Raw genomic sequence first — 26,673 nt, forward strand, 5'->3', positions numbered from 1 at the left:
CCTCGATCCCAGAACCTTTGGGCTGTGGGTCAAACACCATTACCAGCAGACTATAATGATGTTACGATTTGCATGCATCAAAGGACGTGCAAATCACGTCGACCTACTTCTCCTTAGAAATGTTAGGATTTACATTACAACCAAAAGTGTTCAAGTGTCACGACATAGCATGCCAGAGGTCTCGAGTGAAAACAATGGATTTGAAAGTGCTAATGAGTAGGGCTGGGTAAAAATATCGATTCATCAATGCACTGCAATTTATTTGCTCTCGATTCAGATTTTTTTTTTTAATAGAATATTTCCATAAAAATTAAATAAAGAAGCATACTCTCAGTCATTGTAATCTAGAAGCGAGTATGCCCAAATGTACATGCCCTTTGACATTTGTCCATGTTATGATTATTACTTTTATGCTGCAAGTTTAGTTCAGGAACATTACTATACGATGGTGTAATCCCTTTTTGCTAGTTAAAGCACAATGTAATGGTTTATTCATTTTTAAATGGTTGATTCTAAATAATTTCTAGGTATTTTTGTCATCTGCACGTATTATTGAATCGATATCGAAGCAATTGGATCAATATCAAATCGAAATCGAATCGAATCAAGACCTAAAGAATCGAATTGAATTGAATTGTGAGGTACCTGGCAATACCAAGCCCCACTAATGAGTGATCATTTAGCATTAAGCATGAACTTGAATCTGAAATATAAACAATTCAATGTCATCAGAGTCAAAGCCCCAACAACGCAGTCTTTGCATCAGCATGGCTGCAAAACAAATAAACTTGCATCAGCATGGCTGCAAAACAAATAAACAAACGATCGCCAACAAAAATGGAACGCAGGACACTACACATCATCAGGCCTTATCCTCAGCTAAACCTCCTGGGTAATTAAACCCTTGGTCGAGCAAGGCATCAACAAGCACCACGGTTTAAGGGTTCCATTCCCACTGGGACAGACACACACACATACACACACACATGCACAGCCGCGATGCTAAGCAGTGTGTATACACCCGCACGCTTTGAACGAAAGCCTCCATCAACATCGCCAGGAAACTCCGGCTTTTCATTATACACGGGCGTGTGACGATTTGCGCGCTGATTAGCCATGTTGGCTAGCCGCCACAGCTAGCACCCGCCGCGTCGACCGGCATTGCCATGATGCCTGTAATTGCGGGGGGTCGGTTCAAAGACGCCCAACGCTGACTCAGAGCGAACGAGCATTCACAACACGGCAAGAAACATTCACAACATGGCAAAGTGCGCGCATGCAAACAACCACAAACGCACAAATTGAAGCGATTGTTTGGCGGACAACACAATGGGGTCGAAGGGAGGGGGCGGGGGGTTATGCCCATGCAGATGGAGATTAAAAAGCAGCGTCCCTGAATGAATAGAAATACAAAATACAGAGATAAACAACAATAGCCTGCGATGTGTTGGGCAGAACTCCTCTGTAGTCCCCGGGGCACAGTGCCGTTATGGCCTGGCCAGGGAGTTTGTTAACTGAGGAGTACCTCATGCAACCTGTGTGTGTGTGTGTGTGTGTGTGTGTGTGTGTGTGTGTGTGTGTGTGTGTGTGTGTGTGTGTGTGTGTGTGTGTGTGTGTGTGTGTGTGTGTGTGTGTGGTGTTGCATAAACAAGACAAAACAAGAGGATGTGTTCACTTCCGTCCCCCTGGGCGGGCGTGCCTGCCTCGCTGCCTCTGCTGATTAGCGAGCCCCCCATCTCACCAACCCCCCCCCCCCCCCCCCCCCCCCCCCCCAATACACACATACCGCTGGGCGGTGGGCACACACACACAAAACCAAGCACACACACACACACACCCCTGAGCACAGACTCACAACCCTGGGTACACACACACACACACACACACACACACACCCCTAGGCACAAACACACACACACCCCTGAGCACACACTCACAACCCTGGGTACACACACACACACACACATACACTCATATACACACACACACACACACACACACACAGACACGCACACACACCCCATGGCACACACTTACAGACTCACATACACCCCTGGGTACACACACACACACCCCTGGGTACACACACACACACACCACAGCCACACAAAGCCCATGATACACACACATATAAACTAGTGAACGACCGATATATCGGCCGGCCGATATTATCGGCATATATTTGCGGTTTTTTTTACGTTTATCAGCCGTTTCTTTTTGGATGATTTACAGACAGTTCAATAAATTTAAATTTTTTGAAAATTGACACATTGTAACATTTGTTATCATCATTGTGTCATTTGTAGGATGTAAATTGAGGGAGGCTTAGCCTGGTAATCCAGACCCACATCTAGAAAGCTGTAGGGTCTGGCAACGAGTAATGAAAATGGCCCAACTCGAGGGGCAGCCCCTTTACATCAACGTCCGGTTCGTGATTAAAAATGTAGATATTGCCACGGATCTAGATGACAGATTGACAGACAGCGTCGGAAATACCCGTGGCGAGGCACCAAGCATGCATTTGAAAATATCACTGAAGAATAACACTCGTTGGATAACACTTCGACCAATCAGAAGAATGCAAGGGGTGCCGTATCCAGACCAGTGGAGCTAACCGATAGATAAGACTCTTGCCGTATCCGGTCGGTAAAACAGCAACGCTTTTGGCCCGCTTCGGTTATCGGTCAAAAAAATCGGTCGATCCCTAATAAAAAGACACACAAACAGACACACAGAAGTAAAGTGAAGTGTGTGCAGTGTTAGCATTACACCATGGATGTCTAAGGTGTTCACTGCTATGGATTGATCGGTTAGTGGACTTAAAAGTCCTTCAGTTGGACTTTCAGTTGATGCACATACAACCCACCCACAGGCAGATGGAGGAAGTGGTGAGGGGGTAGATGAGGGGCGGGTGGGGGGGAGGGGGGGGGGATGGCAGAAGTAAAGGGAGAGGAGACCGCAGAGATCAGCCTGGGTAGGCTGTTGCAATCTCGTTACCACGGCGATGATGAGTGTTTCCCATCTGCGATAGGTCAGCCCCTTTACATCAACGTCCGGTTCGTGATTAAAAATGTAGATATTGCCACAGATCTAGATGACAGATTGACAGACAGCGTCGGAAATACCCGTGGCGAGGAGATGGCTCTGAGCAGCCATCAGTGGGACGTGATAAGACGACAAAACCAATCCAAGGCTGCCTGCAAATGGTACATGGACTGCATTTATTTACTGCGCTTTTCTAACCAGTGGCGCTTTTCTCAAAGCGCTTTACAATTATTGCCTCACATTCATCTATTCATGCACACATGGTGGTGTCAACCATGCAGGGCGACAGCCAGCTCATCGGGAGAGGTCGGGGAGAGGTGCCTTGGTCGGGGACAACCCCTATACTCAGCGAGGAGGACCCAGGGATCGAACTAGCAACCTTCCGGTAGGGTCGACCTGCTCTACCTCCTGAGCCAGGGCCACCATTAAAAAAAGGACAGTAAAGAGAGCACAGAGAGGGAGTTGCAAGGCAACGCTCGAAAAAGTAGCTCGTTTTCTCTCCTCAAATAATAGCCGGCTCCAGGACTCTCATCCTCAAATGCCTCGCTCTACAGCTGAAACAATTATGTTAATTCTATTTTGCACCGACGCCCCCTTCTCTCATTAGCTTCTACAGAACCCAACAGCCACAAGCCAGCGGCGAAATAGTTTAGTTTAGTTACATTTAGTCGGCTGTTCAGCTGATAAGACATAGCATGAACAAAACGATTTCAACAAAGAATCTTACAACGTAAAGGGGGTTTACGAGGAATAGCAGTCACACCATGTTTGGCTAAAGTCAGACATTTGCACATTCTGCATTCCACTGTCTACGTCTATGGTCTTTACTCTCCATTATTCTGGCGCTTTCTTTCTCTCTTTCTGTCTGTTTTCAAAGCAGCTCAGAGACAAAGACCTCAGTGACAGGCAGTGAGGGAGTCAGCTTGTAAGGAGAGAGAGGGAGAGACAGAGACATCAGCAAGAGAGGCTGACATAACTGTGAGAGAGAAAGGGAGTGAGCAAGACATACAGCGACACACACACAGAGAGAGAGAGAGAGAGAGAGAGAGAGAGAGAGAGAGAGGAGAGAGGAGAGAGAGAGAGAGAGAGAGAGAGAGAGAGAGAGAGAGAGAGAGAGAGAGAGAGAGAGAGAGAGAGAGAGAGAGAGAGAGAGAGAGAGAGAGGCGCCTGTGAGCATGTTGTTGAGTGCATTAAAAGGCATGGGAGGTGGATGAAAAGAGCCCAGTGTGTGGGGTGTGTTGCTGTGCGGAGCTCAGGGACCCAGAGCGTGGCCCCCTGAACGCAGACCCTCCACCCTGGCTTCAGATGAGGCTTTCAGAGTCGCTGCTGGGAGCGAAGAGGGGGGCCCCAACCACCACACGAACATAACATGTTTAGAAAGTGCACGGAAAAAAAAGATACAGATACACTCCTGCATTACACACACACACAAACACAAACAAACCAACCAACCAACCACCCTCCTGTATTACACACACACACACACACACACACACACACACACACACACACACACACACACACACACACACACACACACACACACACACACACACACATTATTCATACACACCTACACATGCACAAATAGATATGTACACCACCCACACACTTTCCTACAGATCATAGGAAAGTGTGCAGCACACTTCAGAAAAAGTGTGGCTGTACTAGACACACACAAGCACAAAGACACACACACACCTCCTCCTCCTAACTGACACATGCCCACCAAATGAGCAGCCTTATCACGCGCAGATGGCAGGTGCTACTCAAACACAGCCCACTGGAGCGTCCCTTATTATTAAAGAAAACCAGCAGGCCTTCTGGCCCCACACCAGCACACACCAATCTGCCATCTTGAGCATAGCAACCCCCCACCCTCCCAACCAACAAGACGCAAGCTAAGAATAGCTCAAGTCATAAATCAAGCCAATCAGAGGGAGCCCGGCGATGACAATAGGGGAAGGCAACGCGAATGTGGCTAACAGGGCTAATGGAGCTAGAATCAGTATTCACAGTCTATGCTAGTAGCGCTAATGATGTCGTATTAGCATACTAGCCACGCCAATGTGGCTAACGGTACATGTGTTGCTAGCAGTGGGGCTAATAGCTAAAGGGGCCAACAGCAGCATACAAGGGCTGCTAGGTGGAAGGAAGGTTGGATGGAAGTCTTTGGGGACATGAAGAGAGATGGAAGGATGGATGGAAGTCTATGGGGACATGAAGAGAGATGGATGGATGTACCACTGAGGGTACCGAGATGGCTGCACCGGTTGAACTGCTGAAAACTGCATTACAAGCAATCAATTGTAAAGATTCCCGTATAGATCTGCTTTGGTTTGGCCGGCCTGTTTAAATCAACATTACTCAGTTAAACTTAAGTGACACGTGACTGCTTGTGCTTTTATTTGATTGGTCGCCTGACAGATTGACGGATCAAGATTCTATAACTAGAATGACGGCAATATTGGCAGTACGGTTTATCTTGTGGATTTGGCGCCACAAACTACAACGTCCATCTGGTAGAAGAACAAAGAAATTAGGCAAAAGCCACCGAGAAGCTCCAGAGGATATAAGGAAGGAGGAGAGGAAGAAAAAACGGAACATGGATAAAACCTCATGGAGACACATTGTACTGTAGTCCAAAAGGCAGGGGCGCTGCCAGCCTCATTAAGGTCACTCAAACCATCCATCCGGAATGTTCTGATCCCACACGTCTGCTGTGATAGCTGACCGTATCCATCCCGCTGTCTTACTAGTGAACGCTGCGTGTCAGTCACCCCCTGTCATTTGTGTTCAGATCTCGGAAAAACTGAACCGTGAATCTTAAAACCGGTATGCTGCAACATAGCCGATCCGATTGGTCAGAAAAGGAAAAAGAGGCAGAAATCGGGCATTGTTTTGATGATATCTAGCTTCAACGTCCAGGAGAAAGCTTCAGGAGTTCATTCGTGTGAATGTGGAGCCTCATTAGTACTCGATTTAGGTCAAGTTCCAAACTTATAAATCCAAAAGGAGTAAAGCAATAAATAACTGAATATCATCGGAAAGACTTTTACGACAAAGGTCAATCCTAGTTATTCTTCCTAGTTGCATTAGCTTTGGCCTCTCTTCTCCCTCTCTCTCTCCAAACATTGTTCACCCATCTTGGAAGAAGTGTCACATTAACATACATTAACCTCCACCTGGCTTCAACTAAACCCATTTCCCAACACAAAACAACCCCATCATACAAAAATGAAAATAAAAGGAAACATCAAATCTCGGTTCCAACAGCCCTGATATTACATCAGATCAGAACTTCTGGGGGCTGAGAGCAGCCTGCCCACAGTGAAGTCATGCTGTACTGTAGAGACGTTGGAGCATCACATAGTCACATCTGAGCTATGGGAAGTTATCTGCAGTGGTGAGCCCATCTGCTTGCGTAACAATCTCTCGAATGTTTCGGTTTGAATTCTAGAAATAGACGGCTCAGAGAGAGGAGTGGAAAGGAGAAACAGGAGGAGGAGGAGGAGGAGGAGGACGAGGAGGATAAAGAGCAGGAGGAGAAGAAAAAAGGTGATGAAGAAGGAAAGAGAAGGGAGAGGATAATGATGATAGGACAGAGAGGATATAGAGCAGATATGACGATGGGAGAAAGAAAGGAGAGGAGAGAGGAGGAGGAGGTATATGATTAGGGAAAGGGAAGAGTGAGGTGGAGGAGTTAGGAGAGAGGTGAAGAGAGGGGAGGAGAAGAGAGGAGAGGAGAAGAGGTGAAGTGGTGAGTAGGTAGATGATAGGGCAGAGGAGTCATGCAGTGGAGGAGTAATGAAGAGGAAGGGGGAGGCGATGAGAGGAGGAGGAGGAGGTTGATGATGGGAATGAGGAGGAGGAGTAGAGGAGAGATCTGACAGATTGTGGGTGGTGGGGTGGGGGGGGGGGTAGAATCAACAAGGCATCCACCCGGCCTCAACACTGACTAAAACCTGGGCCGCACACACACTCGGCAGCCTGCTCTACCGGCACAGAGTGTGTGCGGTAGTCGAGCAACACACACGCGCGAAAAATAGACTCCACTGTTTACACTGTTGTGAGGGCGGCGTTGGCAAACTCCAACAGCTCCAAAACAATCAGCTATCAAAGCAGGAAAAAAAGAAGAACGATTGCATAACAGTATTTCGGACTGTTCCCGCCTGCATCCAAATGTCTGATTATCTAACCACTGCGGGCATCGCCACAGAGCTAAAACAACCCTGGTGAAAGCAGACGAGGACCAGGAGCGGGGAGAGGGAATGAACGCAGGGAACCAGGAATTTGGACAAGTATGTAACCCGTCATCCAGCTAAACCCTCAGCCACAAAAATACTACTTTTTATTTATTTTATTTTTCCATGTCATGCATTCCACGTTATGCCGACCACAAAAAGGCAATCTGACGCATGGCCAACAAGAAAGATTGCATGGACAAGGAAAAAGTGTGTGTGTGTGTGTGTGTGTGTGTGTGTGTGTGTGTGTGTGTGTGTGTGTGTGTGTGTGCGTGTGTGTGTGTGTGCGTGTGTGTGTGTGTGTGTGTGTGTGTGTGTGTGTGTGTGTGTGTGTGTGTGTGTGTGTCTGTCTGTATGTCCGCCTGTGTACGTGTCTCGGATTGGCATTCTGCCGTTAAATAATCAGACCGTTAATTACATGCGAGCATGATTGCTGGAATCTGTGTTGGATTCCATACAGTCTGCGCTGTGGTTCTATGGTTCAATTTACAAATATAATGATAACCGCGACCCCACAAACGCTATAAATCACACAAACACCGAAAAATCAATGGTCCATTCAATGGGCCGAATCATCTCCATTTCCACCGCCTCCGTGTATTTAAATTCTGCTGCCAAAACAACAGTTGCTGCGAAGCCTTTCCGTAATTTACTTAAAAAAACAGATACTCAATAATGTGTGAAAAACATATTATTGAAAAGATACCTGAACGAATGTGCAATTGTTTCTCAAGATGTACTTTCTCACCCTGAATTGGAGAAGTGTGCTGCGGATTTAAATTGGATTTGATTGTTTACTGTTAGTTTATTTCGGTAAACTGACTGAAACTGAATGGCCTGTTTGAATTGCCTGTTCCTTAAAAGGTGTTCCCAGCTATTGGATGAATAAGGCACACTGTATCCAATGTTTACATCCAATGCCCCCAATTTAAACATGCGGCTCAATGAATATCTTGCTTGTTGTGTCTAGCCGTCTAATTCCCTCCAGGGTCATAACGAACGACTCAGTTCCACCAGCGCACAACCATTTCAACGTATGGACCCCAACGCGTGTGTGTGTGTGTGTGTGTGTGTGTGTGTGTGTGTGTGTGTGTGTGTGTGTGTGTGTGTGTGTGTGTGTGTGTGTGTGTGTGTGTGTGTGTGTGTACTTGGCTGAACATTCCAGCAGGGCTAAGGGCTTCAGCTGTCGCCAGGCTATTTTCCTGTGGCACCACATGCCTTCGTCGGATCACGAAGGATTACTCCAAGGAGGGCGAGAGACTACGGGTGCACATACAGAGAGAGAGAGAGAGAGAGAGAGAGAGAGAGAGAGAGAGAGAGAGAGAGAGAGAGAGAGAGAGAGAGAGAGAGAGAGAGAGAGAGAGAGAGAGAGAGAGAGAGAGAGAGAGAGAGAGAGAGAGAGAGAGAGAGAGAGAGAGAGAGAGAGAGAGAACCAGGGGGAGAAAGCAAATGACAGAGAGAATGACAAAGAAAACGAGAGAGAGGGGAAAAGAAAGAGAGAAGGAAAGAGAGAGAGAGAGAGAAGGAGCCCGACAGAACGCAGACAAAGAGGAGAAGAAGGAGAGAAGGAAGGAGAGAAAAGTGCCTCGGGTTTTGGACCAGCATCTTCCAGGAATGGGAGCTCAGTGGAGGGCAGAACCGCGGAATGGATCTGTGTGTTTGTCGAATTCAAACCACGAACAGGGCACACTGTAGAGCGCCAAGAGCTACACCACTGCAGGCAGACTAACAGCGCCGGAGAGAGGCAATATAGATAGACGGATGATCGCAAAGCCTCTCTCTCTCTCTCTCTCTTCTCTCTCCCTGTCTCCACGTCGCACAAAATAATTAAGAGCTACGTCAATGTTCATCTCCAAGGGACCCCCCCCCCCCCCCCCCCCCCCCCCTCACCCTCCCCCCCTCACCCCCACCCTGCTACGCGCTGAGGGAGATGCTTCACACGGAGGGTTCAGCTCCTGCCATTCGTTTTCATCATCCATTACCGACACTATGAAGAACAGAGCGAGAGAGAGAGACAGAGACAGAGACAGAGACAGAGACAGAGAGAGAGAGAGAGAGAGCGAGAGAGAGAGAGAGAGAGAGCTAATGAGAGCTAGAGAGAGCGAGAGAGAGCGAACGAGAGAGAGAGAGCGAGAGCGAGAGCGAGAGCGAGTGCGAGAGCGAGAGCGAGAGAGAGAGAGAGAGAGCGAGAGCGAGAGAGCTAGACAGAGCGAGCGAGAGAGAGGGGGGGGGGTCTTCAATTTGTTTCATAATAGCCCTCATCTTGTCTGGGGAGGGGATGGATGAAGCAAGCGAGTGAGATATCTAATTCCCCCCCCCCCCCCCACACACTTTCATGGCCTGCCGATTGAAATGAGGGAGGAGCGAGAGATGTCACAACGGTTTAAACCGAGCTAATTCTCACACAGCGGGGGGAGACTGCGGGAGGAGGGGGAGATACTGTATGGGCACAGAGAGGCAGAGAGAGAGACTGAGAGAACATGAGAGAGAGTGAGAGGGTGTGAGAGACAGCGTGAGAGAGAGAGAGAGAGGGTGTGAGAGAGGGCGTGAGAGAGAGAGAGAGAGAGAGAGAGAGAGAGAGAGAGAGAGAGAGAGAGAGAGAGAGAGAGAGAGAGAGAGAGAGAGAGAGAGAGAGACAGAGAGAGAGAGAGAGAGAGAGAGAGAGAGATGGTGTGAGAGAGAGCGCGAGAGAGAGCGCGAGAGAGAATCACAGACAGAGAGAGGTTGTCAGAGAGAAAGAGCGAGCGAGCGAGCAAGAGAGTGAGGGAGATAGACATAGAGATAGAGATACAGAGAGACTGCGAGAACGTAACCAGCTGTTTCATATCGACATGGACTAATCAATACTGTGGCGTCGGAAGAAAGTTGTAAGGGGGGGGGGGGGGGCTGGTTGGGGGTGAACAAAAATAAATAAATAAAAAAGGAAAACTGCCCCAGTTTACTGATTTAGGTCAACGTTCGCCATGCGAGGCCTCTGCAGCTGCCTGTAATTAAATAAAAGTGGTGGAAAAAAGTCAACAGAAGCGTGTGATGGGGTTCAGCAGGAGTGTGGCGGGATGGGGTAGGAGGAGGAGGAGGATGCTTCTGGAGTGATTCATTTCATCTTCCTCCACCAACTCTGCCAGCATGCAAGGTACCGTCTCACACACACACAGAGACAGAGAGACAGAGAGACAGAGAGAGAGAGAGAGAGAGAGAGAGAGAGAGAGAGAGAGAGAGAGAGAGAGAGAGAGAGAGAGAGAGAGAGAGAGAGAGAGAGAGAGAGAGAGAGAGAGCTTCATTCGTGAGCATCCCACTCACTCATACCCTCTGGGATGTAATGAACTGCACAACGACACGTCACATGGACATGCAGGGACACGCATGGGCATATTGGGAGACTGATGGAGATGCAAAGGCATGTAGGGACACAGAAGTGGATACTGGACATACAGGGACATATACAAGGACATCTGGGACATATTAGGAAAACCTGGACATTGAGAGGCATACAAGGACATAATGGACCTTAAAAAACAAGACATATAAGGATATCTTGGTCATGCATGCAGGGACAAATAAGGACATCTTGGTCCTGCAGCCACAAACCAGACACAAAGGGACACATAAGGACGTCCGGGGACTCAATGGCACTCACAGGGACACGTCGTTCATCAACAGGGAGACACGGTGACTCACGGGCTGACACCCAAGATGGCCCCGCCAGCTGGGCGGCCACGAGGAGCCCTCCGGGGGCATCGGCCCAGGGTTTACATCACACATCACAATCACTCACACACAGACACACACACACACACACACACACACACACACACACACACCGGCCACCAGCCACCGCCTCTCTGGAGTGTCAGCCTGTTAGCCCCAGAGGCCGTGGTGGGAAACACAACGCGCGGGAGTGTCGCAACGTATTTGGGCGACGGTGGAATATGCATGAGCCGAGCGGGGGCCTCGGTGCAGACGTGTTTGCGGCGCGTCTGCAGGACAATGCAAAGTCACCCCCCCCCCCCCCCCCCCCCCAGGAACGCGCAGAGTGTATTCCTGGGTGGCGGGGAAGGTCGTGTGCGTGAGTGTGTGCATGAGTGTGTGTTTGTGTAAGTGTTAAGAGTGTGTCTCTGTGTTACGACACTGTGTTTGTGTTTCTGTGTGTGTGTCTGTGTTAGTGTGAGTTAGTGTGTGCGTTGGTGTGCGAGTGTGTGTGTGTGTGTGTGTGCGAATGTGTTTGTGTTGTGTGCGTTAGTGTGTGTGTGAGCGTGCGTGTGATGGCTGGCTCACAGCAGACACACTGCATTAGGGCAGCATGTGTAAAGAGGATTATGGCAGCCGTCCAGATGAAGTCCCTCTGAGGGGGAGGGGGGAGGGGGGAGGGTGGGGGGGATGGGGAGGGTGGGAGGGGCTTATGGGTGACGCAACAACAGCAGTCCGACGAGGCCTGGAAAACATTGTCCCCGTTCTGCGTATCGATCGGAGCTCCGTACGGATGGCCATCACTATCACATTGACCTTCGACCCCTGCTGGGGGGAAACGGCGCCATTGTTGTGGGGTGTTCGTTCAGCCTCCTGTCTTTAGACTCAATGAAGACAGCTTATGTGTCTCACAACAGACGACTGATCCTGTCACTATTTATAAAGGACACTTTGGATCATAGTATAATATGATCGCATAGTAAATTGTTTGAGTCACTAATGAGCCGGTAGAGGTTAGAGCATGTGAACTTAATATAGAGAAACGTGTTTATACTTTATTTATATTACGTTGTGTATGTACTGTAACTGTAAGAATACAACTGGGTGTATTTACTTGGACAGTACATTTTTGTATGCATGCATACACACTGTAAATGTATTGCTTCTAGCTGTATTTTGTATGTTTATGCATTGTTATCTTTGTAAATGTATAAAGGGCTCTCTTTGGAAAATACTTTCTAATCTCAATTAGACTAATTGAGAAAGGTCAAATAAAAACTTCTAACCCAGAATCTGTTGATAACCGGTATACCCTAACCCCCACACTATCCCGTCTCCTTTTGCTGACTATGTGCTAACCTTCGCTAATGCTTGCAAAGGTACATGATGATGATCATCATCATCATCATCAGTTTCAGCAACCTCAGCGGGCAGGATGAGGGGGAGGGGGAGGAGGAGGGAGAGGAAGTCTTCGATGACAAATCGTCATGCCACGAGCGACTCCGGGTGAAAAAGTGCCCATTTGTGCGTAAGTATTTTTAGCCCTGCCACGCGCATGATGTCTACACAGCAGCCCGCCGTCGGTAGAGGAAGGAGGCAGCGGCCAAGGAGAAGTGGACGGAGGTAGGGAAGGGGAAGACAAAGGGGTGAGACAGAGTAATGTGACCAGCATCTGGGCTCCACGCGGACGTGTTCCTCCTGTGGCTGCTCCTTTCCTTGCATTGTACCAGGAGCAGTATATACCGTAGAGGCTGTTGGCACAATGCCACGTTCGTTTTCCTCCCAGCGGTCAAACTGGGAGTTCCTCGTCAGGTGCAAAGTGGACGACCCCGGCAGGAGATCAATGGAACTTAGGACTGTTTTAGTCATTGAGGAGATTTCAGCTGAATAAAACCGTTCCTTTTTGGCGACACACGTCATAAACAAACAAACAGGTAAAGGTCAGGACATCTTGGGTAAGGAATGCGTACGGGTAGTCAACGGCAACGCACATCATGGAATCGAACCCAGGACCTTTTGAATGAGAGCCAAACACTCTGATGTCTAGACTACCCTGACTCTAGTGTGCCGGTAGTCATAGCGACATAGAGAACGGCCCTGCAACGTGACAAAGATGATGATGTCAGCAGATCGGGACACATCTCTCAGAAGGAGCAAGGTGCCTTTGCATGGTGTGTAGAAGGTTATACACATGCACAAACACCAAGATACACATGCATACACACACACCAACACTCATTACACACACACACCAACCCTCATTACACACACTACCCCCTGTTATTCGTCAGCCTGTTCACCGTTCACGCCTCATGTCCTCAATTTTCAAAGAAACCCAAATAGATACATCATGAAAGAAACGCTCTTTCAGAATAAAAGCACGCCCTGAGGGCTGAAAGGCGACGCGGGCGCAAGGTCAAGGAGATCAAAACACCACCTCTGAAAGGTCACGGGGTCGCGTGCCGTATGGAAAAGAATAAGAAGGGGAGAGAGGGGTTAAGGTAGACATACATCATTGATCAACCATCGGCCCTCACCGATGCCATACGCAAACAAACCCACGCTGTAGCGCCTTGCGCGTTTCTATTTCCGTGTCTCGGCGGCCCTTAGTAGTCGGCACGCATTCCACGGGGTCGCGAGAGGCACAATGGGAAAAACAGGGCATACAAACTGCACATCAAAACGAGAACTCCTTCCATAGGCTCCACCCAAACATGAGCAACGAGGAAGAGACATAGGGTAAGTCGATGGCGTTCTGTGCCCACTCCCTCTCGAGGTCTCCAAGCTCCCTGTCCTGTGCGGTCCAAAAGCAGCAGCACAGCCTTGAATCAATGAGTTACGACTGCCCGGAGACAAGACCAGACAGCACCTCAGTCTAGAGTCGGCCTTGGGCGGTTGAGTGTGTTTGTGTACTCTGCTAAAATGATCATCCCCCCCCCCCCCCCCGCCACCCCCCCAACCCCCTCATCAACCCCTCCATCGTGTACCGACCGACCTACCAGTTGGCCCCCCAAGGTATCCAGGAGGATCAGCCATTTTGACGTCCCCGACCGATGGAGTCATCTTACCGCAGACACAAAGGGGGCCCCCGGGGGGGCCCGGCTGGCGGGGGCCTTACCCGCGCCCCCACACAAAGAGGCTCCATTTCACCCACTTTTAGCTGAGCCGCTCTCCCCCCCCCCCCCCCCCCCCTCCCCCCCTCTTAGTGGCGCCCTCCTGCTCCACCCCAGACTCTCCAACCCCCGAGGGGGGGGGGCACTGGGGTTTAGTGCTGGTTTATGGGGAGAGACGTGGAGACACCAGGTGGGAGAGACCGGCGTAGGGAGGGTGAGCTCCCCTGAGGTTCACCAACGGAAATCCTACTTCCTCTAAGATAGTCGGGTTTGATTGTCTTCTCTGCGCGAGGACTGTTGTAGCGAGAGAATGCAGAGGGGGTGTGCGTTTCTCGTGTTTCTTTTTCTCTGGTCACTGGTCTCTCCTCTGTTGCGTCTTAAGGGGAGAGGAAACGCAGAAAGAAAAGATGGAGGGGAGGAGGCATGCGAGGTCAATGCCCAGGAAGAGGCCTTGATATGCGGAGCTCGGGTGCGTCGGGTGACTTATTTGGGAGTCTGAGGTGCAAGGGTCATGATCGAGAGGGGGAGGGAGGGAGGGAGGGAGGGAGGGAGGGAGGGAGGGGTGAGGGAGGGAGGAAGAAAACGAGGAGAGATGAAGAGCAATACCACATAATTGGTCCATTGGGAGTTCAAAATGTAAAATAAATGGGGTTTCCACGAAAATAATAATAATATTAACTCAATATTTGTCGTGATTTATTCATAACTCAATATTAAATAGCCTCTAACACCCTGGGTGGGAGAGAGTATAATTCATACGAACATCCACAAACATAAGCGTTTCCAAACAACACCCAGTGAGAGAGAAAAACACGTAAACAAGGCAAATAAAACGGTAACGTTACTGAAGCTCAAGGTCCTCTCCGGCGATTAATTGGTCGTAGCTTTGGTTCACACAGACTCCTCAATGACAGGCGGGCCAGGGGAGCCAAGGAGAGTGATGAATCAACTGAAGGAATCCTCTGTGCCCACTTTGAGGAGGGAACACAGACAAAGGGAAATAAATCCCACCATGCATTGCGATGCCAACCTTTGGCGTCGCCAGGGGGAAGGCTGAAGAGCCACCGTGCCTTTCAATCAAAGTCGAGCGTCGCCGTCGGGGAAGGAAACATGAAGACCACTCTGCACGGCGACTTCCCCTTCTCCCAACACCTCAGCCGCCCCGACTACACTTTCCCATGCCACCACTACCACGACAACACAACACAACAGAAAAAAAACCTTCTTTAGAGTGTTCCTGTTTTACATTACTCTGAATGTATTGAGCTATAGCACTCACGGGATTGTATTCGTCATTTACTAGTCGTGGAAAAATTGACCATTACGAATTTGCGAAAATTGTGTGACGACTTTAAATAGTCAACTCCTCCTCTCCCGTATCCCCACAAGCACCGCAACACACACTCAAGGAAAAACTTGAATGAAAAACTTAAAATGATCCACCAGCTGACTTACGTTGGCGCAGATTCAAATCAAGACACACTGTTTTATTTTCTTATTTCGTTCAAATTAGAACACTTTTTCCAACTCTTGTTTGGTTTCAAAAAGACCATTTCCGCTGAAGTGGGTAACCACTGTGGTTCTCCTGAACCACAGGGTTCAGGAGAGGTAACAGAGGGAGGCAGTGAGACAGGCTAGGGTTCAGGAGAGGTAACAGAGGGAGGCAGTGAGACAGGCTAGGGCTCAGGAGATGTAACAGAGGGAGGCAGTGAGACAGGCTAGGGTTCAGGAGAGGTAACAGAGGGAGGCAGTGAGGCTAGGGTTCAGGAGAGGCAACAGAGGGAGGCAGTGAGACAGGCTAGGGTTCAGGAGAGGTAACAGAGGGAGGCAGTGAGACAGGCTAGGGTTCAGGAGAGGCAACAGAGGGAGGCAGTGAGACAGGCTAGGGTTCAGGAGAGGTAACAGAGGGAGGCAGTGAGACAGGCTAGGGCTCAGGAGAGGTAACAGAGGGAGGCAGTGAGACAGGCTAGGGTTCAGGAGAGGTAACAGAGGGAGGCAGTGAGACAGGCTAGGGTTCAGGGGAGGCAACAGAGGGAGGCAGTGAGACAGGCTAGGGTTCAGGAGAGGTAACAGAGGGAGGCAGTGAGACAGGCTAGGGTTCAGGAGAGGTAACAGAGGGAGGCAGTGAGACAGGCTAGGGTTCAGGAGAGGTAACAGAGGGAGGCAGTGAGACAGGCTAGGGTTCAGGAGAGGTAACAGAGGGAGGCAGTGAGACAGGCTATGGTTCAGGAGAGGTAACAGAGGGAGGCAGTGAGACAGGCTAGGGTTCAGGAGAGGCAACAGAGGGAGGCAGTGAGACAGGCTAGGGTTCAGGAGAGGTAACAGAGGGAGGCAGTGAGACAGGCTAGGGTTCAGGAGAGGTAACAGAGGGAGGCAGTGCGACAGGCTAGGGTTCAGGAGAGGTAACAGAGGGAGGCAGTGAGACAGGCTAGGGTTCAGGAGAGGTAACAGAGGGAGGCAGTGAGACAGGCTAGGGTTCAGGAGAGGTAACAGAGGGAGGCAGTGAGACAGGCTAGGGTTCAGGAGAGGTTACAGAGGGAGGCAGTGAGACAGGCTAGGGCTCAGGAGAGGTAACAGAGGGAGGCAGTGAGACAGGCTAGGGTTCAGGAGAGGTAACAGAGGGAGGCAGTGAGACAGGCTATGGTTAGGTAATGCAGCAGGCGGGTGGAGTGGAACTGGAACATGTCCCATCACAGTCAACCTGATGTACAAAACAGACGAAGCACAACACAGTAAAAAAAAGAGCTTTGCAACACCCGCGTGCCGAATTAAACGCCAAGCCTTGAGCCAGGCGGCCGCAGAGAGCTCGCTCTTATACGTTTCCTTCCTTTCACTTGAGTTCATTTCATTGTGTGGAGAGGGTTTAAGTACATCAGCCATTGTTCCCGCCTGAATCGGAAAATAATCAGACGTTGTCTTGTGTAGATGAGTATCAGCCCTACTCGAGTGTTTGCTTAAAACCAACCACCAATCCTTCTTGAGATCTTCATCTCGGGGTGGAGGCAAGGCTGTTTCTAGGAAGAGGCGGGTAATAAAAGCGACAAGTCTTTGAAAGGTGAACCCTGACACAGAACTTCACCTTTCTGTGTCAGGGTTCACCACGGCATTTCGCCGTATATGGTCGTTCCGGAAGTGTGCAGGCGTGAAAGACTGGAGGAAAAGCTACCAACCACCAACACCTGTTCAGCTGCACTGTATGCATATATAAGAGAGAGAGAGAGAGAGAGAGAGCATGAGAGAGAGAGAGAGAGCATGAGAGAGAGAGAGAGAGAGAGAGAGAGAGAGAGAGAGAGAGAGAGAGAGAGAGAGAGAGAGAGAGAGAGAGAGAGAAAATGCAAGCCTACATCTTGACAGCAGCCAGACAAACCGCAGTGAGACCATCCAACAGAGAACAATTTAATATCTCACACCCACTGTGCACCTGTGCGCAAACACACAAGCCATCCGCCCCCTCTTCCGCCCCCACACACACAAAACCCACACACACATGCCTACACACACACACACACACACACACACACACACACATACACACACACACACACACACACACACACAGGTCAAACGACTAATCACTCCAGCCAATCAGAGGGTTTGGTTATGTGATTTGATTCAGGGTTCGGTCATATGGGGGAAGCTTTGCCCTCAGTGGATGTCCGGTCCCATCAATCATTCCTCATCCACAGGCTGCGCAGTAGCAGCAGAAGCAGCAGTACAGATGATGCATGTCGCTCTTAGCATCCCACGTGAATCTGGCCATGTGTCCTGTTCGGATTCTGGACCCATCAGTCTGACTCTCATCCCTGTACTGAGGTGCTCTCGGGAGCGAACGCCGTTCTCGGATTCGTCCGTCCCGTTGTACCATCCAGAGGGAGGGAGCAGAGGGAACAGACCTGGAGGATCGGGAAGGCCGAAGAGGGACCCCTGCTTCCAGGGACGGTCAGGGGTGCAATGGAGGCCCAATGGGCAGACCGAATAGTCTCACAAAACAAAGCAGGAAGGAAAGGTTATGTCGTCTTTACCCTGAGCATTGTCTGGTTAGCAGCAGACAGATTCTCTGGGGTTTCAACTCTCAATGACGACCCGAACAATGAACTAGGATGCTCACGACCTTTCATGTTTATCGGTTTTATTTTCACCTTATTTTTTAACGATTCGTCGATGGTCTGCTTCATTACGACTCCAAACTGCCGTTAAAAATGTGTCCACTTCTGGCACCCCCGCGCGCACACACACAAACACACACCCAATCCCCCTCCCCTCTACACACACACCTTGCATCCAAAAAGACAGCTAACAACCACCAAGGTCAAAGCTGCTGCCCTCAAACAAAGCAAGCTGCAGCTGATCTCCAGAGAGAGAGAGAGAGAGAGAGAGAGAGAGAGAGAGAGAGAGAGAGAGAGAGAGAGAGAGAGAGAGAGAGAGAGAGAGAGAGACAAAGAGAGAGAGAGAGAGAGAGACAAAGAGAGAGAATGAGAGAGACACACAGAGACCTACACACAGAGAAAGAAAGAGAAAGAGAGAGAGAGAATGAGAGAGACAGACAGAGAATGAGAGAGACACACTGAGAGAGACACACTGAGAGAGAGAGAGAGAGAGAGAGAGAGAGAGAGAGAGAGAGAGAGAGAGAGAGAGAGAGAGAGAGAGAGAGAGAGAGAGAGAGAGAGAGAGAGAGAGAGAGAGAGAGAGAGAGAGAGAGAGAGAGAGAGAGTCTGAGAGAGAGAGCGAGAGAGAGAGGGATGAAGAGGTACAAATAGGAAAAAGACATTGTTTCAAGATGGTATTTAGAGTTGGTTTAAATGTCAACATTCAGAGGAAAGGATGTGAATAGAAAGGGCTCTTGAAAGCCAATCAATGCGGTATTAGGTGTGTGGAGGGCCAGCAGTGAGAGTGAGTGGCATTTGAATATAATCCGCGGTCGTCCTACATAACACACCTTAATGGAGGCAAATAGGGACAATAGAGTGGTCGAATTAACCCCTGCTATGCTTCCAAAACACCCTTAAAGCAGGAAGACAGAATGATAACATAAAGAGACATGTTAAATATATTAGTGACATATATATCCATCTGGACTGGACTTGGTGGGCATCAGTAAAGCGCTATCCCACTAAACTGCTTCTCCAGTGAGGCTGATGCTGCCAAATAAACAAGCACATACACTCGGGCACGCCCACACACACACACACACACACACACACACACACTGAAGAACACACGTACTCCTAAAGTACCTGGGGGAAATTTGGGACAGGTGTATTTGAGTGCAGTGGAAAGAGGGAGGGGGAGAGCGCAGAGTGGGGGTTGAGGAGGGGAAATGGAGAGCGAGAGAGAGAGAGGGAGGGGGGAAACAAGAGAAGAGGGGGAGAGAGGGAGAGATTGGGGGGGATGGCAGCTACCCAGAGAAGAGGGACCTAACCGAAGCAGACAGAGGAGGAAAATAAAGAGGGGGCATGAAGAAGGAAAAAGGCAGAGGAAGGAGGAACAATAAACCTATGGGAGGTGTATGTGATCCAGCCGCTAGTCTCATACAGTTCTCTCTGAGAGAAACACTGTACAAAATGGGGAGGGGGGGCAGAAGGAGAAAAAGGAAGCTGGCCAAAAACAGTAAAATAATTGTGTGTTTTTCCCATTGAAAAGAAGCAATAGTCAGAGAAGGCAGAAAAACAGAACAAAGCAAAGCAGATGATTGACACAGACAGACAGACAGACAGACAGACAGACAGACAGACAGACAGACAGACAGACAGACAGACAGACAGACAGACAGAGATATAGACAGAGTGAAAATGGGAGGGACAGAGAAAGAGACAGAGACAGCGACAGAGACAGTGAGGGGACGTCATCATGCTAACAGCAGGGGGATTTGAGTTGACGCTCACATTCAGACTGAGGAGTTGTATTATCTCTGCCAAACCCTCCATTATTATTATCACTAGTATTATTATTATTATTAGGGGTAATAGTGCTAGTATTATAAAGGATTACCGTGGAACCAAATGGAACACTTTGCTTTAATACAATAGAGACACAGACTTGACACACAGTCAATGCACAATTCCAATATGCTCCGTGCACATGGGCAGAGATAAATGGAGATTCGCTGGCCAGGGGAACTCATGCAGCTGACCAATGAAATCCCTTCTGGTCGGTGAGGAGGAGTGTATAAACAGCTCCTTTCAGACGCCAATCAACAAGATTGCCAACACGAGATGCCCTTCTTTCATCCAAATGGCATGCCAGTCATTTTTGTGCATCATCTCTCACACACACATCACAACACACATCACACACGAACCCTGAAGACATCAAAACACAACGGATACAGAACGCATCACAGACCGAAATAAACACACACACACACACACACACACACACACACACACACACACACACACAGGTTATCACAGCGCTCTGCTCTCCACAACTCTCTCTCTCTCTGTGATTGGGATCAAGGGTTGAGAACATGTGCCAGTCCAGCAGAGGGTGACCCTAACCCATAACCACCAGAAATAATCGCAATTAAAAAACAATCCTGAAATGTCGGAACGAAACGCAGAAATATTCCAGGGGATTCATAAGTTCTCATCGCCTAGCTCATCTCGCAGACGAGGGGATTGTTTTTTTGGGGGGGTTCATTGTGACTAACTGTCGCGACGTCTACCCTCCTGTTCCAGACGGGATGCATCACGGCTGTGAATCAGCGTCGCGAGGAGTCCCCCACACGGCCTGTCGGATCTTGTCACCAAACTGTATTAACCCCAGCCACCAGCGACGTACGCAGGAGAACAGACTGCCTCTGCCTCCCAGCCCCGGCTCCTCGCATCTCCGTCTCTCCCCCTGTCGGCCCACCTCATATCTCTCCATCTTGTTAACTCTGGGTTATTTTTCCATATATTTTGACACCAGGGTGAACCATAACTGTAACAATGCTAAACCACAACACAGTGAATGATTGTAACAGACCCCTTTGTGTGTGTGTGTTTGTGTGTGTGTGAATGCGTGTGCATTCCTATTTGTGTGCATGCGTATTTGTGTGCGTGTGTGGGTATACCAGCGCGCGCGTGTGTGTGTGTGTGTGTGTGTGTGTGTGTGTGTGTGTGTGTGTGTGTGTGTGTGTGTGTGTGTGTGTGTGTGTGTGTGCAGAGGAAGCGGTAACGAGTCAGTGGGGGTCTGCCACGCCCCTCCCCCCTCTCCCTCCCCCCTCCCCCCTCTCCCTCCCCCCTCCCCCACCCTACACCCACTCTATCTCCCATCCCAATGCCCTCAGGGCCTCATCGCATTAGAGAATCATGGGTGTAATGTCGGAATGGACCCCCCCCGACCCCCCCCCCCCCCCCCCTCAGCCCCCCATATCCCCTCTCCTCTTCAGAAACAACCTGCTAATCTCTCCTTCTCGAGGAAGGAAAGGGACGGAGGGGGGGGTTGAAGATTGCCTGCCCCCTCCCCCCCCCCTGAAAATGAGCTACTGCCGACTGCGTGACATGCGCCGGTACCCCCCCCCCGCCCAACAGTCCCCCCTCTCAGCCATGTCAACCTCTCCCATGAGGGAGGGGAGGGGAGGGAGGAAGAGAGAGGAGGAGCATCGAGGCTCCTGGCCAGACACGGACCGTCAGGTCCATGTCCTCCCTGGTCTCCACCTCCACCTCGGAGCGCAGCCCGGAGCCACGGCCCCGAGGCTCCGGGCGGGACAAGCGCCGACCACCAGAAGGACCGGATCAGACCGGCGGGGGATCTGGAGGGTCCGGGTGACGGTCTCATCGTCGGATCGGTTCTGTTTGTGGGATTGTTCCCAGAGAGGTCCGGTTGATTCGGGAAGAGCGGGGGAAACGGCGGAGCGAGTGTTGACCCAACGGTGCCTGTCGGGTCAACCTGAAGCTGATTGCGTTCTGTCCGTTGATGCAGGGGGGATATTGCCACACACACACACACACACACACACACACACACACACACACACACACACACACACACACACACACACACACACACACACACACACACACACACACACACACACACACACACACCGAAAATACGCAGCAACTCACTGCAGCTCGTTAAAATGCTTTAATTGTGTCCAAATTATGATGACAGGCCTGAATGGCTGAATCTAAGTGCCCTTAATGAGCAAAATACTTATTTTTACTCTCTTCATTTTCAGAAGGTTTCAGTATATTCACCCCAAACACAATGAAACAAAAAGGGCTTATTTCACTGCAGGGGGTCCATTTGAGGACCACTAGTTCACGTCGCGGTAGTGGATGATTGAACTGATATTTTTTTATCCATCTCCATAACGTCAACACCGTCTTTCAAGATGTCATTCGTTCATTAGGTTTCGGCTTTTTTCGGTTTTCATTACGATACGACGGTGGTCCATTAAATCAGACTCTGATCTCAAAGACGTCAAACTGACAAGACTTTGAAGTGAAAGCTCCCCGCTTTCTCAAAATCCCAGGGTGGGCTTTTATAGAGGCTCAACCATCCATCACTCCGATCTCACCTCCTGCTACAGGTTAAAAGAACCTGTGATCACAACTGAGAGCGGGGTTAATAAGCGCCCCCCTCATTTTGTCTTCACCTGCGAAGCGTCATTCATATTTCATCAATCGCAGAGCGAGAGCGAGAGTGAGAGCGAGAGAGCGTTCTGGTCGGCGCTGCTCCACTTGTGAAGGTTAATGAACGTCAAAAGCCAAAAAGAATGACCAATTAAAAGCAGTGAGACAATTCTCATTTCATCTTATCTAAGCTTGGCCACAGATCAAATGCTCCCTTACAGAGAACCAGGAAGCTCCAGGGGCCTTTAAAGAAGGTTACCCCCCCTCACGTCTCCAAAAGTGGGCAATTCTTTGGTTCAAGGCCCCCCTGGCGAGATAATTAAAAGAAAAAAGGGGGAAAATTGCTTACATAGAGTCCTTGATTTATTTCACGTAGTTGAATGCTTATATATATATATATGCATTCATATTTATTAGGTACATGAATGTTTTAAAAACCTGATCTAAATATGGTTGCACTGATGTTTAAACCTGTCCGATTTGATAAAGCATGAATTCTGTTTGAAAGAGCACATTGTAATTGTTTACACAGAACGTATTATGAAACCAATCACGATAGAACTCAACTGCAATCATGAAAATACCGTCATTTGCATAATGGTATAGTCCAGATCCTCTGTAATGATCAAGTCTGAAAACAAGTGAGATGTCCTTCTCTAAAACCCAAACACACACACACCATAAACTCCCCTGTCGTCATGATGGATTTATGATGTGTTTGTGTATGTGACCTCTGACCTGACCTATACCATCATTACCGGGGAGATGTCTAAACCAGCAATGAGACACACAGTATTTACATGTGCACAAGCACTTAGCTTGGAGGAGAACGAAGTGAAGATGGAGGCTGGTAATAGTGTGTGTGTGTGTGTGTGTGTGTGTGTGTGTGTGTGTGTGTGTGTGTGTGTGTGTGTGTGTGTGTGTGTGTGTGTGTGTGTGTTGCAAGAACAACAGGGTATTCGGGTCCATGTCATTGACGACAAAAACATCATACAAAACCAACCCCTGCTGAGCTCCAAACATCCAGCAGAACATGGTGTCATCTGGGATTCGGTTTATTTTTCCTCCGACGGTACCAGCACACCCAGCTACCCACGAGAACATGGTGAACTCCACCGATACTGCCTCTTTGATTCCTAACAAATCCAACACACTGGGCAGTGTGGGGAAACAACAAGCACATCCAGTTGATTGAACTTCCAATTTCCTCCCGAGGCTAATATGTTTACGGCGAGCTCACACACGTAAACCAAACACGCAAGGCAAGCTCCCATTGTTACCTTCGCTAATACCGCCATTAAAAGGGGGAAAAAAAACCTTTGAACAAATCACTTAGTCCCACTTCCCTGGAAGTGTGGGTGTCTGTGTGTGTGTCTCTGTGTGTGTGTCTCTGTGTGTGTTTGTGTTTCAGTGGGTATGTGTCTCTTTGTGCTTGCGTGAGTGCATCACAGAGCGTGTGTGTGCGTGTGTGTTTGAGTTTCTTAGTGTGTGTGTGAGTGCGTGCGTGCGTGCGTCTGCATCTCAAGAGTGTGTGTATGTTTCTCAGTGTGTGTATTTATGTTTCTCAGTGTGTGTGTGTGTGTGTGTGTGTGTGTGTGTGTGTGTGTGTGTGTGTGTGTTCGGTGGGATATTTCACAACAAGGAAACAAGCAGCTTCCTTACCCAGTAGGACAAGGGAACCGTGCCAAAGCCTGGTTAAATCACAGCCAATTAAACAGCCTTATTGCAAGAAGAAGAAGAAAAAATAAAGATTAGGGGACCTTTAATCCAATTAAATAGTGCCCTTTGAGCAGTGTTCGGACAATAGGAGGTATTTAACCGTTTCAATTGAATACGTCCCGTGTATAAACTAACTTCCCCATGGATCACAATCCAGGAGGGGATTTTTCATTTTAGATCCAACATTCGTGGTTTTGCATGGATTCGATTTCCCTCGACTATCGGTCCTTCATGAGGGACAATGGGCAGGTGAAGTGATTTGAATCCACCCCACATAACCTGGCAGCAGCAGGGCTATCATGTGACAACACCGTGGCATGAGAAATCCTCGGAAGACAGACGAGTCAACATGGGGAAGAGAAACCAGCTTACGCCAGGGAAACAGGGCCCTGCATGGACAAGACGACTGACCCCAGGGGGAGAGTGGTGACAGAGAGAGAGTAACAGAGAAACACAGACAGACAGACAGACAGACAGACAGACAGACAGACAGACAGAGCGAGAGAAAGAGAGACCTTAATGCCAGAGTGTGCGTCAAGATGGCAGAGGAAGAGGGACCCAAATACATTAAAGGAACCAATAATCACAAACAGTGTAATTGAACCCGCAACCAAACAGCAAAACATGTTTTTTTGTGATATGTTTCCTTATATATATATATATATATATATATATATATATATATATATATATATATATATATATATAAAAGAGAGAGAGAGAGAGAGAGAGAGAGAGAGAGAGAGAGAGAGAGAACTGGCTATCGGAGTGTGTATGGGGCGGCTGGACAGCGCATTGCACACACGCACACTGTCCCATCTCTCACGGGAATATCATTGGAAGACATTAACACCGTCTCTCATCGGTCGCACCTCAGTTAGGGCTATTTATTTTATTTTATGCACACATGGGGGCAGATAGGTAGACACCTCCTCGGTGGGCGCTCTTGAATCCGCTGTCGCTTGTTTTTCTCACTTCAACGTTTGATCTACGGCCGCAGACAGCCCCGGTGCGTAAAAACACAACGCTGCACACACACACACACACACACACACACACACACACACACACACACACACACACACACACACACACACACACACACACACACACCACAACAATGTCATCAGAAAAAACGTGCAAAGCAGAGATGCAACCCGGACATGTTTTAAAAGCCCTTCACATTTCAATTATAGGAGGTTGTTGTTTCATCCGGGATCAGGGCATAAATAAATGAGGATCGTGCAAGATGGCAAGATACACTTCAGCTGCAAGTGTCTGTCTGTCTGTCTGTCTGTCTGTCTGTCTGTCTGTCTCGTTTTAAAAAGGGCAGCCTAGAACTGAGGAATATTATCAATCCAGAGCGAGCAGGAGAGGACAGATGAACCGGTGTGGGGAATGAAAGAGACCGGTTAATGGGGGTGGGAAATCAAAACGCATTCGTTCCGTAATCCACAGGGGGTCCGAGAGCGATAACCTAACGCTGCGATGTGGCACAGAGATGAAACACAGGCTAGGCATCCCATCATGGACTGTTTGTCAAAATAAAAATAATAATTAAAAAAAGCAGATAACGCCTCTCTTCTCCTAATTCTGTATCAAATCCTTTATTACAGGAACTATTTTAATCCGTACAACCAATCAGGTCGGAGATGAGTAGATCCACAACACACACGAACCCCCCGCAATCGCATCCCCACCACAGCTTAAGGGATAACAGCAAAGGACATCAGTGTGGATGAAACACAAATAAAGCCCCATCATAAACTTACCGACGCCGTATTTCTCGTGTTCAGTGGGTATCCACATGTTTACAGCTGGCGCGTTAAAGTCAACGGTTTGGAAAAGCGGCGAAATGGAGAGATTTGGTGCCGTGTTTTACGCATGCTACTGGATCCCCGACCTCCGCTCAGTGGTGCTGGTAGTAGTCATTGTTTAGGTCGGGGGGGAGAGAGAAAGCGTTGCTCGCTGCTGCTGGTTGCCTGATCGTAGTGGTACGCTGCAGCCGGAGAGCCAGAAGCACGGCGAGGCACCACCCCCGATGCATTGTGGGAGTTGTAGTCAAAGCAGAACGAAAAAACAAAACCTGGTGACGTAGGGGGCGGTTTTAGCCAAATTGAAATTAGGAGACTCTGGGTTTATTTTATGATAAGAGGGGTTTTAGTGAAATTTTCGAAAAGAAGGAAAGGAAAATGGAAATTAAAGTTGAAGGTATAGAGAGAAGGCTAAAAAGAAGAAAAAGAGTGCAAGAAAAAAACAAATACCTAATTGCAAAATCTGAACTGGGTAGTCCAGCGATGTGTG

At 49.0% G+C, this 26,673-nt stretch overlaps 1 protein-coding gene across 1 annotated transcript in view; it reads right to left on the minus strand.

Moving 5' to 3' along the window:
• dock4b (dedicator of cytokinesis 4b) overlaps positions 1-26,390 on the minus strand; it is a gene marked incomplete in the record, with an annotated part of 107,908 nt that extends 81,518 nt beyond the window's left edge. Inside the window, 1 exon segment of the mRNA XM_030341298.1 lies at positions 26,142-26,390. Within this exon segment, the coding sequence (XP_030197158.1) occupies positions 26,142-26,178 (37 nt within the window).
• Between the last annotated feature and the right edge of the window lie 283 nt (positions 26,391-26,673).

This window comes from Gadus morhua, chromosome 19 (assembly GCF_902167405.1).
Source record: "Gadus morhua chromosome 19, gadMor3.0, whole genome shotgun sequence".
NCBI classification, from domain to species: Eukaryota; Metazoa; Chordata; class Actinopteri; order Gadiformes; family Gadidae; genus Gadus; species Gadus morhua.